Source organism: Tenrec ecaudatus, chromosome 1 (genome assembly GCF_050624435.1).
Source record: "Tenrec ecaudatus isolate mTenEca1 chromosome 1, mTenEca1.hap1, whole genome shotgun sequence".
Taxonomy (NCBI): domain Eukaryota; kingdom Metazoa; phylum Chordata; class Mammalia; order Afrosoricida; family Tenrecidae; genus Tenrec; species Tenrec ecaudatus.
Genome location: NC_134530.1, coordinates 24,945,619 through 24,964,505, shown reverse-complemented (window position 1 = coordinate 24,964,505; position 18,887 = coordinate 24,945,619). Strand labels below are relative to the sequence as shown.

Sequence of the window (18,887 nt, the reverse complement as noted above, 5' to 3'; positions counted from 1 at the left end):
GGATTTTCGCTTTGAAAACAGATTCATTTGCTTCCTTTTCATTCTAACCCCAAACTCTTTTGTATTTAAAAGCATGTGTCATCTAATCCCATTTGTAAATCAAATCACACCAGTCCGAACTTTGCCTTAACAATAAAACTAAAAGCCACCTAGCAATTGTAAAAATGAACAAAAATGGGCTTGGCTACAGAACTAGTGACGTTATTTAGTGGGAGCCACTGACAACCAAAGAGGGGCCCACACCCCACTGTACCGGAGATTTCCCTCTTCAGTAGAGCGACCATTCAGACCACGTCCCCCCCCCCCCCCACCTGTCCATTATCTTGCCACCCGCCGTTTCCTTGCGGCCGGGCTTCCCCGTCCCTTAGCAACACCAACGGCGGCCGACGCGCGAGGGATTCTGGGAAATGTAGTCTTCCCCGTCCCTTCCTAGCCTGATCCTACGCTCGTAGCAGCGAACCCAAGGGCCCCAGACTACATGTCCCACTAGGCTCAGCGCGCACCTCCTACAGCCTCGCGAGAATCTGATGCCGGAACTCACCTTTCGGGGGAGGCGGGGGCAGGTGCTCGCAGCGGCCACCGGGAGTTGTAGTTTTCTGTCCAGGATAGAACTCCTGGGTGCCGCAGGCCGGGGCAGCGGACAGACTACAATTCCCAGGGGACGCGGCGCGACCGCCTGCAGGGCGGGGGGTACGAAAGAGGAACCGAAGGGCGCCGGGGTGAGTGAGGGACTGGGGGCGGGCGGGCGGAGTAGGGGTGCTGCGCGGGAATGGCCCCTGCCCAGCTGAGCCCCGATCGCAGGCGAGCGGCGCCGGCAGTGTCGGGCGGGGCACAGGGAGCCCCGCGAAGACGGTAGCTGGTCTCTGAGGGTCCAGATGGCGCTTCCCCAGCGCGTCCACCGCAGCTCCTCTTTACCCCACTTCTCGGCCGGCTGAGAGCCCACCCCCAACGGAGCCGAGCGCCCAGAGGCTCCCTCCCGGGGCCGTCACTGAGTGTCTGGGCGACTCCCAGCCGGGCACAAGGCCCTGCCCGCGCCCCGTGCCCCTCCTGGGCGGGGAAGGGACCGCGGGAGGCGGTGCCCGTTGTCTTTCAAACTCAGAAGGGAAAGTGGGGTCCTCAGGCCACCAGGCCGATTCGCCCTGAGCTGTTACAGGGTCGGCCGTGACCTGATCTTTTTCTGCGTTCTAGGATTTGTTTTTGTCCGTGTAGGGAGCCCTGGTGGCGCAGTGCGTGCGCCTTGGGCTGCAAACCACACGGAGCTCCGCGGGAGAAAGATGAGGCGTTCAGCTCCTGTAGAGTGTTCGTGTTGGAAACTCCCAAGGGCAGTTCCACCTGCCCCATAGGGTCAACTCGATGGCCAGTTTGTCATCCCGGAGTCAGCAGGCTTCCGGTGTGATGCGTGTGCAAGGAACCTATTGCTACCGCAAGACATGCCGTTTGAGTGGAGTACATTTCTTGCAGCATAGAGCGTGTTGGCAAATACAGCTTTGCCCCCCAAAAAAACGGGTGTATCGGAGTTCTTCTCTGCCGCATCCTGTTCAAAAGGAAGGCGGCGGTGTATTGCTTTCTTCTCGAGCATTAGGACTGTATTTGAAGGGGTATTAGCGAGCCCTTGTCTTGCTCCAGATTTCTGTCTGGGGAAGTCCAGAGGGGACAAGCTGGTCACGGGGAAGAGGTTTGCCCAGGGGCCCAGGGTGTTTCCATCCCCACTCAAGAGCCACTGCACAGGAAGGTGGGGCTCTAGTGGCACACTAGGTTACACGATTGGGCTCCTGACCACAAGGTCCGCTGTTTGAACCCACCAGCCACTTCACAGGAGAAAGATGAGGCTTTTCTTCTCCCAAGGAGACTTTTGGCCTTGGAAACACAAAGGGGGCAGTGCTCTACGATGTCCTATCAGGTGGCTGTGAGCCTGATGGCAGTGGACATTGCACAGGTCCTGTGTGGAGGCACTCTGCTTCCTGCCCCCCCACCCACCCCATTCTTCCTAAAAGCAGAGCAAGCTGAGCCTTGATGGGCCGTCCCAAGGAGCTAGCCTGCCAACCGAGCTCACGTGTATACCGGTGCACAACACACACAACATACACACATTCCCTTGGGTGGCTTTGTCAGTGGATTCATTGAAAGAATCTAATGGCCCCACAGCCAGCTCTGCTTACACATAGTCCTTTTGCTTCAGCACTAGTTTTCTGCCCAAACGTGGAGGGTGGTGATATGCGTGTGTGAGTGTGTAAGTGCTTCCTTTGCTTCTGTGAAGACAGCCGCTGGGATTGGAGGCTGGCACCGCCCCTCTTTTTGGTGTTCACCACGTTTTGAGTGAACTTTCAACATGATCAGAAAACGGAGCTTCCCATTTCCCTGGAGACCCGGAAGAGAAGCTCATGGTTGTGAAAGACAGAGGGACCATCTAGCCCTGCCCCCTCATCCTCACTCCGGCTCCCCCACCCCCGTGGCCACCATCACCCACAACCCACCTACACCATTTCTTACCACGCCACCCACCCCTCTTTCCAGCCACTCCAGCTGTGGCAGGCTGGAGAAGACCGGTTGTGACAAGTGTCGGTGGGTTCTACCCCCGGTCAGTCCTGGCGGGCACCTAAGCCTTTGTTGACCAACCTTCCACCCACCCAGGTAGCAGTGACGGGCAAGGGTGCTTCCTTCATTCAAACCCATTCTCGGGGAAAACCAGAGTTGATTTTCATTGTCTTGTAGAATTTCTTTTAACCCCATCATTTAGTCTTCCAGAAGATTTTCAAAATAGATCATCGATTGCACTTCATTAGTCAGTGATCGCAATATCGTTGTTTACATGCGTGGAGGTACGTGTCTCAATATTGTTGTTTACGTGCGTGGAGGTACGTGTCTCAATATTGTTTACGTGCGTGGAGGTACGTGTCTCAATATTGTTTTTTACGTGCGTGGAGGTACGTGTCTCAATATTGTTTTTTACGTGCGTGGAGGTACGTGTCTCAATATTGCTGTTTACGTGCGTGGATGTACGTGTCTCAATATTGTTGTTTACATGCGTGGAGGTATGTGCTTGCTCGGTTTTGACAATTGCAAGCGCCTGCGCAGCCGTCCCACAAGGAGCCCTGGTGGCGCTGTCTGGTAAGCAGTGGACTGCTAACTTCAAGGTCAGAGGTTCAAACCCATCGGCTCCTTGGGAGAACATTGAGGCACTCTGCTCCCCTATAATTTACAGCCTAGGTTCCCAAACTTGGCAGATCATTGGAATCTTCCAGGGGATCTGGTGGAACTATAGATCCTGGGGTTGCAACCCTCTTTTCACAGGGGTTGCCCAATTTATAACAATAGCAACATGATGGCGATGAAGTAGCAATGACAATAATTTTGTGGTTGGGAGGTCACCACCACATGAGGAACTGGTTGGAAGGGTCACAGCATTAGGAAGGTTGAGAACCACTGCTCTGGAGATGCTGATTCTTTAGGTTACAAATGAAGCCCAGGAATCTGGAGTTTACATGGGGACATTGTGAGTCAGAATATACTCAATGGCTGTGGGTTTGGGTGTAACCCACACTCCTACTAAGGTCAGTTTCCCAGGAACCTCACTGTCCCCTACCCCAAGCTAGTGCTCCTTGACTCTTCCCTCTCCTCCTCCCTCCATTCCTTTCCACCTTCCTTCCTTCCTCAGCCACGTTCCTGCCACCTCCATTTTCCAAAAGGTTTTGGGTACTATCCGTATTACGTACTTCTTTAAATGTCTGGTGGGATTCATCAATTAAGCTATGTGGACTTGTTTGCTTTGTAGGACATATTTCAATCGTGAGTTCCGTTTCTGTAAGGGACAGAACGATCGTCCCCATTTTCTGCTGCACCTGGTGTCCTTGTGGGCAGCCCTTTTGCCTTTGAGCCAATTCGCCCATCCCATCTGTTGTGGAATGGGTGGGCAGGCAGGCAGTGGTTTGTCACATCTGCTGGTTGTCCCTTCGTGCTTGTAGGATTTGCGGTGGCGTCTCCTCTTTCGTTTCAGGCTTTGGTCCTTCGGCATGACTTTTTCCCTTCCTCATAACCCTTGTGAAGTGTTTACCAATGTACTCTTTTTTTCAGGCAGTCGACTTTCGGCTGTGTGCATTTTCTTTAACATTTGTCCGTGCAATCCGTCGTCATTTGTTTCGAGGCTTTTAGTTGGAGAACAGTATGAGGGAGGTACCCCCAAAACAGAATTTTCTCCCCAAAGCTATGCATTCAATTTTATTTTTTTTAACCAAACAACCTTCAAAATACTCTCCATTACACTTAACACATTTGTCAACTCTGCAATTCCATCCTTGGAAACATTTTTCAAACTCATCTGTTTGGATGACTGACAGCACCTCCCTCGTTTTTTCCGTCACCTCTTCTAAGTCATCCTTTCATGTCGCAAACGGGCGCCCTGAGATGGCTGCATGAGCAGGTGCATTGTGGTGGCAGAACCCCATCTGCCACAAATCAGGCCGTTTTTGTCACGCACGGTTACATAATCTTTTCAGAAGCTGTAAATAGAAAGCTTGTTTAACAGTCTGACCTGGTGGGACAAACTGCAAATGCATTACGAGTCGACATTTTCATCCATTCAGGAAGTTGACGGGCATCCAGAACGAGGTTTGTCATCAAGTGACATTTCACCTTTTTTGAAATGAGGAAGCCGCTTGTGCACTGGATTTTCCCGTAGCACTGTCCTTGTAAGCCGGGTTCAACATCACAACCGTTTTTGCAGCATTTTTCCTGAGCAGGAAACAAAATATCACAGCCGCACATGGTTTTCTTAAATCGGCCATCACAAAAGATGAAGTTTGAGCAAAACTGCTTTTTTGAAAAAATTCACTGTGACCAGAGAGCCTTCCCAGGCAACGCCACTGAGTGCACCAACTCAGAGTGAGTTGCTCGATGCTCGCTTAGTGGGGAAAATGCATCGTCCTACAAAAACTCTGCTCACCCAGTGCAATTCCAGTTTGATGGTGGGGGGGGGGTACCCCCTTGTAGACATCTGATTGCTGTTTCCTGCTCCTTATACTCGTTTTGTTTTTCTCCTAATACTCCTAATTGTCATGTCTTTTGCTTGTCCACGTGCTGGGAAAGTCTATTGTGCTAGGTTATCATTTGCACTTTAAATCGTTAATAGCCTTTTAATAAATAGGTATATTAGATTTGCTTTTTGCATCTTTTAAAAATTGTATTTATTTTCTTGCTTTTTTACATCTTAATTGCCTGGTTAGATTGAGAATTTCATGAGTTGCCCCATGCTTGGCCAGACTTCCCGAGTGTCTTGGTTGGACTTTGTAAAACCAACAGTCTTTACCAGCTCTGGGTGGGAAACCCTCAGAAACCAGCTAGTTGGGGTGGGTAAATAGGCACAGGCCCTGAACAGTTCTCACCCTGTTGTACACAAGCTGCAGATCTTGTGCAAGTCCTTTTCACGTGTAAAATTGGGTCATACTAAGCATTAGTGGGGGGAAAGGAGGAGTTAATCACACAGCGGAGGGCTGGGCACATGTTAAGTGCTACATATGTGTTCTTGCCGCTGTTAGAGATCATGGGCCAGTTCAGATGCCCTAGAGATCCCCCACATCTCCAGAAACAGGAAACCTTTGGATCCGTCTCAAACAAGCATGATCTCAAGTGGCCATCTCAGGCTTACACGCTGTTTGCGTAACAACCACCAAGGGCAGAACATCTGGATTGTGTAGACAGTGAGCCCCAGAGGACTATTTATTCATCAGATCGTTCTTTGGGGACTGCTTGAAAGATGAAAGGCACTCCCAAAATGATGTCACATATGGCTCCTTACCTTAAATTCACCTTTTAGCTGCAGGACGCACATCGTGAACCACAAGAAGACTGTTTTCGCTACGTTGTCCGTTTGCCCCTCAGAGGCCAGCCCACAAACCAACACAGTCTCTCTCTATTGGTTAACTTAGTCACTGGCTCTTGCCCGGTGAAGATAAGACTTTACGGGGAGGCGTATCTATTCTCTCCAAGGACCTGATTGCTAAAGACAGTGCATCTTATTAAAAGCCCTTTTGGTCTGCATCCTGCCTGTGAGTTCTATGTAGCCCTTGCAATAGATATTAGAACCCAGCGAAGGAAACTAGAGAACCCTAATTAAGACCACACAGCCATTACCAAATACCTTCCGAGAATGAGTCGCTGGGATGGGCGCTCAGGACCATACTCGGAAGAACATCGCGGTCAGTTGGCACAACGTCGTCCACCAAGGACATGCTCTGCATCCTCCTTTAGTGAGTGATGAGCGTGGGCCTGAGTGGCCACGTGTGACCACCGGCCTCTGCCTGTCTGCAGGAAGGAAGAATGAGGAAAATTAAAGACCCATCGATCCAATTAGGCCACAGGACTCGTGGACCACTCAAGCCTCAGCCTCTCCGACCTGAGCCGCTCCTGGCTGCCACCGCTCTCCGCCCTGAAAGGGACCACACCAGAAGGTCCAAGATCGAGTGGAAGAAAAATGTGGAACAATATAGGGAAAAATACATGGCTGGAACCTAGGACAGTGAGTGGCCCTTAGTTAGCTTTCAGGCCTGGAACTGAAACTCATTCCATGGCTCACCCTTCAGCCAAATAACAGACAGGTATAGATAGTGGTTATGCGTTGGGCTGCGATCCACATGGTCGGCAGTTCAAAACCAGCAGCAGCTCCGAGGGAAAAAGACTGGGCTTTCTACTCCCGTAAACAGTTGCAGTCTCAGAAACCCACAGGGTGAGCATTAACTCAGGGCAGTGGGTTTGGGTTTTTTTGGTATATGTGCTATGCGCTCCTTAGAACTATCTGCTATTGGACATCAAAAGGACAGCATTTGCTCCCGGACAACATTCAGAAGGCAAGGCATGGAAACAGGAAACCCAGGGTAAAAGTGGGATGAGGGATGTTATAATTTGAGGATGGCAATGATATGAAACAAAATGTGTATGGGTGTGAGTTAGGTTTATTGTGCCAGCCTGCCCAATAGGAACATATGGGATTAACGGGTCGCAGTTTGATTGGAGGGCAAAGAGATAAATGGCTAAGCAAGCCCCCCCCCCTTCCGTCTTTCTCACTCCCTGGTGATCGGAGTGTGCTGGAGCGTTCTTGCTGCTGCTGTACCTAGTTCTCTGGCCCAACCGTGAACTACACCACCTGTGGGCCAGGCTAGCCTGTGGATTCGCTGCCAGAGTTTGAGGTTCCTTTGAGACCTGCTTCACCAAACTGCTCATGGGTAATTGCTTGAGCTTGAGGCTGGTGGATCCTGTTACCTTGCATTGCTTGCGTGCAATATCCCATCTGGGCCTTTGATATCCCATCAGTAGCTCCCAAGCTGCTGACCCACCCTGCTGTTATTGCCTGTGGGCTGACTGCCTGCCTTGGCCCAGGGAGGACTCTGCTGTCTGCTTCCTTGACCTTGGACCCGGCAGCCCATGTGAGCTGAAGGGTTTCCAGTATATTCACTATTCCACAGGAGTGAGGCAAACTGAACCCGCTATACTGCTGTGGGGACCAAATTAGCTGTTATATATTCTTTCTCGCTGTATAAAGCTTTCTTCATATATATATATATATATATATATATATATATATATATATATATATATATATATATATAAATCATAAGTGGCCTGGTTTCATTTCTTTAGAGAACATCTGCCTAACACAATGGATTAGAGTGGAAAACTGTTTTGCTCTGTAAACTTTCACCTAATTCACAATGGAAAAACTGTATTAAAGGAATAGGATGCCTGCTCTCAGCACCTCTAGTCAACATTGCACCAGACGTCATCACCTTCTAACGATGTCTGCTTCAATCGTTTAGATAGCCAGTGTATTCGTGTCAGGGGTGGGACAGCCAAAAAGATTGGAAAAGCAGAAATAAAACTATGGATGAAATGATATAAAATGATATTTTGGTAGAAACTCCTAAGGGTAATATGTCAAAGTTCATTGTGTTTCTATAGACTTAACAGTAAACTATTAGAAAATGGGATCAGAAAATAGATTCTATTCACAAAACTAAGCCTCGGGACAAGTTTAATAACATGTATAAGACCTCCTAACTAAAAACTATAACCCGTTCCCGAGAGAAATTAAAGCAGACGTAAGTACCTGAGAGATAAGCATGTTCATGGATTGGAAGACTGGACATCTTTAAAATGTCAGTTCTCCCAGACCAGTCTATAGTCAACAAAGCATCAACATTTCAACAAGCTCTCTTGCAGAAATGGACAGGTGATTCTAAAATATGAGAATGCCTATTACCCAGAATTGCCCAAGCAATGAAATAAAACCTGGCTGGGACTACCTTATTTTCAGAGTTTCTATAAAACTACGATAATCAAGACCCGGTGGTGTTGGTGAAGAGCAGAAACATTGACTAGCAGAACAGATGAGAAAGTCCAAAAAGAGACCCACACGTATGCCAGCCAATTGACTTTCACCAAAAAAGTGTCAAGGAAATCAGTCTGAAAAGGAAAGGAAAGCCTTTTAAGTAAATGGTGCCAGAACAACCAGGTCTGCAAACCTTGACCTTTACCGCGCATCACGCACAAGAGTTGCTGTCACCAGCCCAGATAGCGTCCTGTGTGGTCGAAGAGACACAGCCTGGAAGTAGGTGAACGTGAAAGAGGGCGCTTTTACCCTTGATTGGAGGGCAAAGAGATAAATGGCAAGGAGCAAGCCAGGACTGGAGTCGCCAAGGCAAGTCACCAAAAAAAGAAAAGGGTTGGCCGTTTCCTCCTTGTACACCAGAAGGCAATCGAGGGTCTTAGGAATACTTAACCAGTTTCCAAGGAATGGTCGTTGACTGTGCTTTGGGATGGGGTATGATTCTTGGCCAAGAGGAGGCTCGCTGCTAAATGTCCCAGTTGGACTGGTACCATCCTTCCGGCGACGTTTTGTTCCTCAACCCAAGTTCTTTGGTTGGGGGTTGGGGGGGGTGTCAACTATAAGTTGGGATCGCCCTTTCTGCACGTATTCAGCAGGGGCCAGATCTGGTTAAAACTGAGAATGACCTGTGATTGGATTCTTCCCTCTGGCTCATGGAGAATTTGTACATAGGCCAACAGGCAGTCGCTTTTCAATCTGTATGTTGAGAAGCCCACCGGGAAGCCGGGCCGCATGAAGAATTCCACAGCTGTCCTGTCTCTTTAACGACCTTTTGCTTCTTCATGTATGATGCTCTCGGTGTCACGCACCACCAGTCTAGTCTTTGGTTGTGGGTGTTCAGGGGTCCAGTCTGCTCCGGAGAGGATCTCTAAATTCAGGTGGAATCCTCACAGTCAGATTTGGGTTCTGTTTTTTCCCCGCTTACTCTGAACTTGCACATGAGCAATGGTTCACAGTCGGCCCCGGCCTTGGGTGGGCCGATAATATCGAGCTTTTCTCCATTTCCTCTTCCCCCAGAGGTAGTCCGTTTGAGTCCTGCGTATTCCACCTGGTGAGGCCCACCTGTCGAGTCATCATTTATGTTGTTGGGGGATAAAAAGCATTTGCCGTCAAGAAAAATGTGGTCTCCGGCTTTGCTTCTATCTCCAAGGACATATTTTCCAACGACCGTTCTTTCTTCTCTGTTTCCAGCGTTCGCAGTCCAGTCGCCAATAATGATCAGTGCGTCCTGATTGCATGTTTGATCCGCTTCCGACTGAAGAATTTGGCAGAGTTCTTCCATCTCTGCGTCATTGGCCTTCGTGGTTGGTGAGTCCGTTGGAGCACTATTGTATTAACCAATCTTCCTTGTAGCTGTACCGATAGTGTCCTGTCACTGCATTGAGCCTTAAGACGGAAATGTTCTTTTTGATAATGAACGTGACCCTCTTCCTCTTGAACTTGTCCTTCCCGGCGTCGACCGATCCCAGCCCGTTTCGGCTCCCTAATGCCCAGGATCGTGATCTCGATGCCTCCGTCTGCTTGCTGAAAGCGAAGAGGATTTTAAACACTGACTGATACAACGCAACGACTTCACCGCTTCAGCGTCGACGAGCGCCAGGTAGAGGACAGAAATCCTCACACCTGGACCCATAGGCAACAGCATCATAAGTCAAGTGCAGAGTTACATTGTTGAATGTTTCGTCTCACTTGGATTCCATCAGTGTGCACGGACAGCGGTCAAGTCGAATGATGTCTGCATCGGGTAAACGCGCTGCTCACGACCCCTTGAAGTGTTTGCGAGCAGGGAGTCACTTTGAGGACTCAGACCAAACTCACCGCCATGGATATCCACTCAGAACCACACTAGAGGGCAGGCTAGAACTGCCCCTGTGGGTTTCCAGACCGGACATCTTTACGGGAGTAGAAAGCACCACCCCCACCCCCTGCCCCGGAGTGTCTGGTGGGTTCCAGTGGCTTATCCTGTGGTTCCTGGTCCACCACATAACCCACCAGGGCTCCGGCGGTGCGGACTGACGTGTGGTCATTTCAGTCGCCTTATGCGCATGCGAAAGCCTGACCGCCAAGAGGGAAGACCGCCGAAGAGGATGGTGAAGAATGCAGCAGGTGCCACGGACCGCCAAGAGGACAAAGCATTCTGTCTCGAGAGACGGACCAGGCGGTGTTTTATACTGTGAGTCGGCGCCTACCAGCGACGCAGCAGAAGAAGCGATGCCTCTGACTGTTGGCGAAGACCTATTGAAAGCACACATCTGTCTTGGAAGAGGCACAACCTGATTGCTCCTTAGAATGGAGCAGGGCAAGACTTCATCTCCTCCCGTGGACTTTGGACATGGCATCCGGCGAGTCCAGTCCCTGGAGAAAGGACAGCCTGCTTAGTAAAGGAGCGGCTCGGGGAAAGAGGAGACCCTCGACGCCATAGATTGATACGGTGGCTGCAACCATGGGCTCAAGCCTACGAGGAAGTCTGGAGAGGGCACCAGACCCGGCAGGGTTTCCTCTGGCCGTAGAGCAGAGCCTCTCTCAGAAGCCCTCAGCAGCACCTAACAACGACATAAGTGACCTGACATCACTGAAGATCGATGGCTGCGGTCCACCTGGCCCTAATGCCCAGTGAACCCATGTACAATGGAATGAAGGTTGCCTGGACTGGCCCCATGCCCGTCACCGCCAGCAGGTTTGAGTGCCTCAGTGTGGCTCATATGCCACTCCATCTCACCAGGCTCTCCCTGGCCCCCAAGGACCCTCTACTTGATCCTCCAGAAACTGACCCTTCCTGAGGATGTGTAGAGCAGCGCTTCTCAACCTGGGGGTCGAGACTCCTTTGGGGGTCGAAGGACCCTTTCCCAGGGCTCGGCCAGTTGATAACAGTCGCACAATGACAGTGAGGAAGTAGCCACACCAGTAATGTTATAGTTGTGTGAAAGGGTCACGCCTGAGGACGGGTGAGAACCGCGGGTATTTGAGTTGGGGGTGGCCCTATGTGTTGCTGTGCGCCATATTTCCACCGGCCAGTGTCTAGGAGTCGCTCACGTTTCCTGCCCACGATGGCTGACCGTGCTGGTATTTGGAATATTGACCGCATAACACGGAAACCACCACAGTGCTGCGGGCTGGCAGGGAGGGTGGTGGCATCCTTGAAAGGGACAAGGTGAAGCGAGGGGGCTGCGGCAGGTTACCGCCGCGTGGGGGCTTCAAGAACAGAAGTGTGATCTCGCCTCTCTGGAAGCTAGGAGCCCGCCCTCCATGTGCTTCTTTCTGAGGCTCTGAGGAGGGCCCGTTTCAGACCTCTCTTCCTGTTTGGTGAGGGCCGGCAGGCCGTGGCTTGCGGCTGCAGCACTTCCGACTCTGCCTCCGTCGTCGTCATCCCACTGTCTCTGTCTTTCTCCTCCTTGATCAGCACGCCGCTCACAGGGAGCTGGGACCCACGCTCCCCGTCGCAGGCTCCACTCTGCTTAACTGATCATCCAAGACCTTGTTTCCAAACAGGGCTATGGCCACCGGTCCCGGGCTTGGCACCCAGCTTAAGTACTGAAGTAGTGCTTTGGAAAACAAACCCAGTGCCCACTCCAGTCCCCACTCCGGTCAACCCTACTTCCAGATCTCGAAGGTTGAGCCCAAAGCTCCGGAGACCGGAGTAAAGTGCCATCCTGTGTCTGGGGACTGGTGGGGTAACGGTGGGCTCCCTCTACCCCTCATCCCCCTAGTGGGTCTCCCTTTGTCAGGCCTCATACCACACTGTCCAGGGTCCAGGTGGGGATGAGCCCTAGTCACCCACCACCCGCAGGCCACCCCGGGCAGTGAAAGTCTGTGTGTGCTTGTCAGCCCAGAGGGGTAGCTCAGGTGCCCACACTGCCCTCTGTGTTACTTACAGACGCTGCGCCCGCCGGAACATGGCGCTCCCTCATGCCATCCTGCTGGCAGGAGTCCTGGTGGAAGTCACCAGCAGGTCCACAGAAAGTACGGTAGGTGAGACGGAGCAGCAGCAGGGGTCCAGAGCCTTGCCCATCACAGCTGACCCCCCACCCAGGCCGTCAGAGTCCCGAGCGGTCCGAGACACTGCTCAGGTTGGCCTGGGTCTTGGTCAGCTCTCTGTGTGACCTCTGCCCATAACCACCATGGGGCCTGCATAGAGCTGCCCCCGGAACTGGCAGCTCTGGCATCTTCCAGCCCCTGGGTAGACCAGACCTCTTGCTGCCCCTGCTCCCTGTGGCAGCACCTCCCCACCTTGGACAGGGCCAGCTCCATCAAATGGACATGGCTCCTCCCCACCTGTTTCTTCCAGAGACCAGGCACCCGTTGGTGGTGGTTGACAGGCCTTTGGTGCTTCTCAAGCCAGGAGACCAGTGGGAGCAGAGCTGGGGCGCCAGGGGCCCAGAAGGGCTAGGGACTCACCGTTCACTCCCATCCCCAGGTCCCGCAGCCCGAGTGTTGTGTGGAAGTGTCAGATGTCAATGGCACCTGCCCGGGCACAGGCCAGTGCGGCCCAGGTAAGCAGCCCCTGAAGGCTGAGGATTCGAGGCGGCCTCCCACCCTGCCCCCAGGCCCTGGGGATGGGAACTGGCAAACAGTCTCCGACCAAGAGGGACACTGGGTTCCTTCACGGAGCTTCCTGGAGCAGGTGACAGCAGACCCCCATGGCGTCTACAAGGAGACTGGGCAGCCAGGGATGCACTAGCAGGGGCCCTGGTCTGAGGGTCGCTTAGCGCACAACTCTCACGCCCACAGCAGCCTTCTCAAGCCGGGGTCTGCTCAGCTCAACTAGGCTGCAGTAGGCACACATGACATCAGATGCATTCCTGCCCAGCACAGCCCCCTGAGTTAGCAGCGGGCACTGTCTTGGGGCCAGAGCAGCAGCTGAAAGAGTGACGTGTGCTGGGCGGGGCCTGGGGGTGACACCGAGTTGGGGGGCCTGGCAGGGTCAGCCACAGTCCCCACACACTCAGAGAAGGCGCCGGCAAAGAACTGTGACACCCACCCCACCCTGGGCCCTGCCCACCTCCCCACCCCCCACCCCACCCCTGTGCAGGCTGCTACCGGCACAGGGCCGAGGACGGGAGCATCAGCTGCCTGCAGTGCCCCAACACCTCCTTCCCGGCTGCCGCCACCAACAGCTCCAAATGCCACCGCTGTAAGTCACCCGCCTGCTCCCCCAGCTCCTCACCTGTCCCTCCTAGCCCTCAGCTTCACTCTGTCCTCGTCACAGCCTCCAGCCGGGGGGGTCTCCTCCCCATGAACAGGAGCACAGGGACACCCACAATGCCGAATGCCGGTAAGTCACCAGCACACAGACGGAGCCCACACATCCGGCCCTGCTTGGGCTTTGCCAGGGCTGGTTCCCCTGGCTGACCGGGGCCAGGGCCACTCACACCCTTGTCCAACTCCTGCCTGGTGGGGGCAGGAGGCCGGGCCAGCCCCGAGGGAGGCGTGGGGAGCCAGTGGGGCCACGGGCCCGGGGACTGGCCGTCACTCTGCCGCAGGGGGCCCCCAGGTGGTTGCCTCGCTCTTCCTGGGGACGTTCTTCGTCAGCTCGGGCCTCATCCTCTCTGTGGCCGGGTTCTTCTACCTCAAGCGCACCAGTAAGCTCCCCAGCTTCTGCTGCCGCAGAAACAAAGGTGTGTCCCTCGTGGGCAGCCCGGCTGAGCCCAGGGTGGGAGGGAGGGTGGTCAGCCCAGAATGCTGCCGAGCAGGACATGGGGTGGCCTCTGAGACCGCCTTGTGGACCACACGGCCACCAACTTTCTCTCCTCCTGCAGCCCCAGCCCTGCAGCCCAGTGAAGCCGTAAGTAGCCGCCCACCTCCAGCACCCCAGCCCGCACCTGCCTGCCCTCCCGGGTCAGCCCTGCCGCTCACCCTGCTTTTCTCTCCCCTCAAGGCTGCGATGATCCCCCGGCCACAGTCCTCAGGTAACACCACACACCTGGCTCTGCCCATCGCCTCCTCTTGAGGGTCACCTCCCCGAATATCCAAGTCCCTCCAGGACAGCTCCCCTCAGCCCCCGCTGACTGGCCCTTGTTCTGACAGCCAAGGGCCCTGGTGCCCTTCATTTGCTCCTGCAGCAAGGAGCCAGTGGGGAGAAAAAGGGGGTCCCTGAGGGAACCCACTGGCTCCTCGGGAGCCTCAGTCCTACTGGCGACCCCAGGAGCCCACGAGGGGCCAGGAACACAGAAAGGGCACCGACCTCCCACCCCACAGCGCATCCACCCAGTGCCAGCCCAGAGCCCACGCTCTCAGCCCCTGTGTGGGCTGGGCAATGGAGTGCTTTTTCTTTGGGGACCAGAGCACCGGGTCGGCTGCTCCAAGGGTGGGGGTTTCAAAGTGAGCATCGCAGATTGCCCAGGGAGGCGGGCCTGCGTGTTTCACCACTGGGAGCTCCCCCCAGCCCCCCATCAAGCCTCCCCACCCCGCCAGGTGTGCTGCCACTCTGGGCCAGGACCATGGGTGACCACACTGCCAAGTCTCAAACCCAGCCCAGCCCCCAGCACTTGGGATTTCAGCTGCTCCAAGCTTCCTGGGGCTGCTGGGCAGACCGCCCCCCACCCCACTTGTCTGCCTGGAGCCCCTTGTGGTGGGGGGGCTGTCGGCAGGCTCTAGGGGACCTCCTTCCTTGTCCCTCTGTTGTCTCTGTGTGAGGAGGGCAGGGCCCCTTCACACGTGAGCTTAGTGGGCGTTAGGAGGGAGGCCTGCTCCCAGGGGAGAGTGAGCAGGAACTCGCCCACCCCATACTGGCCCTGCTCCCCTCCTGCCTGGCCCTGACCTGCGCCCTCTCGGCTGACCCTTGTAGTGCGGAAGCCACGCTATGTGCGGCGAGAGCGCCCCCCAGACAAGCCCGTGGGTGCTGCAGTCCCCCCCTCTGTGGAGGCCCGAGTCAGCAGTGTCTAGACCCGGCGGCCAACCTGCAGCTGGACCAGGACAAGCCCTGAGGCCTGGGAGGGCCTGGACTGCGCCCGTGCCCTGCACTTCGAGCGGCACCCTCAGCAGCAGACACCCCGAGGGAAGCCAGCTGTACCTGACTCCCTGGCTCCCGCCCTTCCTGCTCACCTGTTTTCAGTGACTGCTGCAGCTTCACCTCAGTCCCCAAGGGTGGAGGTGGGGGGGCCAGCAAGAACCAGGGGCACCTCTGAGCTGGTGGTGGGCAGCTGCCCCCTATCCTCAGCTTACCCCTACTTACTCTGGCCTACAAACCAGAGGTGCCAATTGGGCCAGCCTGGTGCCTTGTCTGTACTCCAAGGGCCAGGAGACCCATCTCAGCTCCCTGTGGAGTGAGGCCCCAGCCACCCTTACCCTGGCTGCCTTGAAGGGACGGGGTCCAGGGACAGTGAGACCTAACAATACCCCTCTTCCCACTCTGATCCCCCTTCCTTGGGCCTGGGACCTTCATTTGCCTAGGACAGGGCAGGGATAATGTCCCCTGACACCTTGGCATCCCTAAGCCTGAAAACTCACGGCCATGCTTGCTGGCCATGCCTGGTTTCCTGGACTCTCCCTGGGTAGCCTGAGGCTGGCCTTCCAGGGCCTGTCATGGCCAGCGATCCCCTTCTACTAGGGGGTACTGCTGGGAGACCCCTCGAGGCCTTGAGGGCTACAGACAGCCTGGTGGGGAAGCCTCTGCCTGGGCCCCGGGCCCTGGACTCCTGGTCATGTCCCCCCACATCAGAATCCTAGAGAGTATTTTTATTTTTTATTTTTGTACTGTGTGGTTTCCCAAGACCACTTGCACCGTGGGCCGTCCTGGTGCGGAGAGCAGGTGTGCCATTGTAAAAGCCACATCACAGTGATTTGGAGCTTTGTTGCCCTCTTTCAGGGAGGGGTGGAGGGGAGAGGGCCACAGTTAGTTATGACTCGGGGTGACCCAGGGGAAGTGGAACCAGAAGTGCTTGCCTTGAGCGTCAGTGGTCAGCACCACCCAAGGATGCCCAGGAGGTAGGCTTGGCCATCCGTCGGGACACTAGCTGGGCACACTTGGTCACTGTAAGGAGCCGGAGGGGGAACCCTGCAAAGCTCTGACCCAACCCAGGTCCTGTCCACCACCCAATGCCCTTTCCAGAGCACCGCCCCGCGTACTGGGAACGGGGAGCCAGGAAGGGTCTCCACGTGCCCCCTCAAGTGCAGCCCCACGCCTCAGGACCCAGGGCCCTCTCTGGAAGCTGGGGCCTCATCCACAGCCCTTGGTTCAGGAGCGTGCTCACCCACCCTCTCCACCCCTGCCCTGCAGGGTCCGAGAGGGGAGAGTTGTGGGGACCTCAGCTCACTGGTAGCTTTCTGTCCATGCCAAGGCCAACTAGGGGCTGTGAAGTGTGGCAAATGGGATTCCCCAGGGGAGGGGCTCGCCGGAGGAGCCCCTACCCTACCCTCTATCGCACGCCAGCTACTCCTCCCAACCTTTTCAGGGCCCAGCCCCCCACCCTGCTATCCTGTCCCCACCCATGAGGGCCACCTCTGCAGAGGGTCAGGTCGGGGCGGGGTTTGGGTCAGGCCTCCCCAGTTCCTCCTCTCTCCCCCTGGCTCCTGCCTTTTCAAGGATTCCAGGGGTGGGGGCGTGGTGGACGACCCCAGATCGACCCCATTGACTGTATTGAATTCACCTGGCCCAAGTGGGCCGATCCAGGTTTAATGCCCACCCATGCCCACCGCGGGAAAACCTAGGCCTCTGAGCATGTGCAGTGCGCCGCCCTTTGTTCTTGTGCTTGACTCTCTTGGGCATGCATCAATGGACATCCCATCCTTGCCTATCTGCCTAACATTCCCTCCTTTAAGAGATATGGACCCAAATCTTTGGGATACTGGACGACGACATCTCTAGCTACTTCCTGCTGGCAAAGGGGGCAAAGTGGGGTTTTGGGTCCATACCCTTCCTACTCTGTTAGAAGGGGTTGTCCATTTAGAGCCCAGGATAGATAGATCGAGGTGGGTTTAGGAGGTGGTGGTCCTGGAGCTGGCACACTTGGTGTAGAGGCCTTGGTAACCTGAGAACTGGAAAACAAACAACAGGTGAATAGCTTAAGAGAGACATGGTAAGATTGTAAGGTGGCAGTGCCCTTGAAGTTAGGTTAGTGTCACAGAGTTTGGTCACTGTACACACAGGAACGGAGGAAAGGTATTCACTGGCCTAAAGGCTGTGAGGGGTCTGTGGTAGAATCATCTGGGTAGCCCTCATCCGTCCTGGGGTGGTGATGAAATATCATCCTCAGACCATCCAGTGGCTCACAGGAGTATTCGTCTGCTCCCACGGTTCCTGTGGGGGAATCTGAGGCTCCTCCACTGTGAGGAACAACTGGAAAGCTGTAGAGGGACGAGGATGAGGCCCGATGACTCTGCAGGTGTGCAGCTTGGACAGCAGGTCTCGGCCTAGGAGAGGAGCTGGACATTCAGGGATCACTGGGAAGCTATGAGAAAAATCGAAGTTATCCCAAAGACATCTGAGAGGCTCAGTAAAATGATTAGCTACATGTTTTCCTGATACCCCCAGGATGGAGCAGGTGCGGGGTGCCAGGGGTCCAGGGAAGGAAATAAGGACAGAAGTGGCCCCGGTATTTAAAAGGAAGTTTACTAGTATCTCTTGCTGCTGGGCCGTCTGGACCAGGTGCCTTCAATCATCCTCCTCCACTACCAGCTGCCAGCTGGCCTATGGGTGCCTCCCCTCCAGGTTTTGGACCTTAGGACAGAGGCCAGCCCAGTGGCCAGTCTGCTCGCAATGGACGCATGGCGTCTGAGGAGGCTCGTTCCGATCAGGGCAGTTCCTAGCCCAATGACCCGGTCGTCTGCAAATGTAGCACTTGGTACCTGGTTCAAAAGTCTGGGTAACCTGGGAGGCATTCGACGGGTGTCTGTTGTTGAGTACAGCTAATACCTGGGCATGCCTAATGTCCTTTCCTCCTCCTCCCGGGCTCGAGCCTCGCTCTCCTCCTCCCTCTTGTAAAAAGTTGTATTGGTGTGAGCCACTATCTCCTCCAGGGTAGCTCCTTCAGGCCTTTGCACTAGTTTTTGGAGTTTCTTGCGAATGTCCTGTGTGGCCTGTGTGAGAGACTTTCCCCTCATAGGAAATCAATATCTACAGCAGTATGATTCTTTAGCCACTCTAAAAAGTTTACAGGAGACTCCGTAGGTCCCTGGTGAATCGCTGTCACCTTGGCATAATTAATGGCCTTTTGCCTACCTGCCTTTAGTCTGCCCGTGATGCACATGAGGAAATGTTCCCATGCCCACTTGTCCTGAGGCTCACTGTGACTCCAAGCAGGGTCTGTTAAAGGTACAGCAGTTTCCCCTACAGGGTACCTTTCACTCATCACATGTAACTCTTCTGCAAACTTCCTAGAGGTGACAGTGTCCTGGGGAGGTGGGGGTGGGGGGAGCGGCTGGAGAAGGGCCCACAGTGTCCCTGCAGAGGGTAGTGTTCAAGCCCACGGGCCAACCACCAGCAGGATGTCTATCCAGTCTCTGCGAGGAGCCCTGGCCCTGAGGGAAAGGTCACCAAGGTCCACTCCATGGCACTTGGTGCCCCGAGCAGACCCTG

At 54.5% G+C, this 18,887-nt stretch overlaps 1 protein-coding gene across 1 annotated transcript; it reads left to right on the top strand.

Moving 5' to 3' along the window:
- The first annotated feature begins 612 nt into the window (after positions 1–612).
- On the top strand, positions 613–18,679 carry C1H1orf159 (chromosome 1 C1orf159 homolog). Its single transcript, XM_075549608.1, has 10 exons — positions 613–719; positions 9,566–9,682; positions 12,249–12,339; positions 12,789–12,864; positions 13,404–13,505; positions 13,581–13,646; positions 13,855–13,989; positions 14,131–14,156; positions 14,250–14,280; positions 15,159–18,679. Exons 3-10 carry the CDS (start codon positions 12,268–12,270, stop codon positions 15,254–15,256), a joined length of 606 nt encoding a protein of 201 aa, XP_075405723.1. The 5' UTR covers positions 613–719; positions 9,566–9,682; positions 12,249–12,267; the 3' UTR covers positions 15,257–18,679.
- Positions 18,680–18,887: the final 208 nt, after the last annotated feature.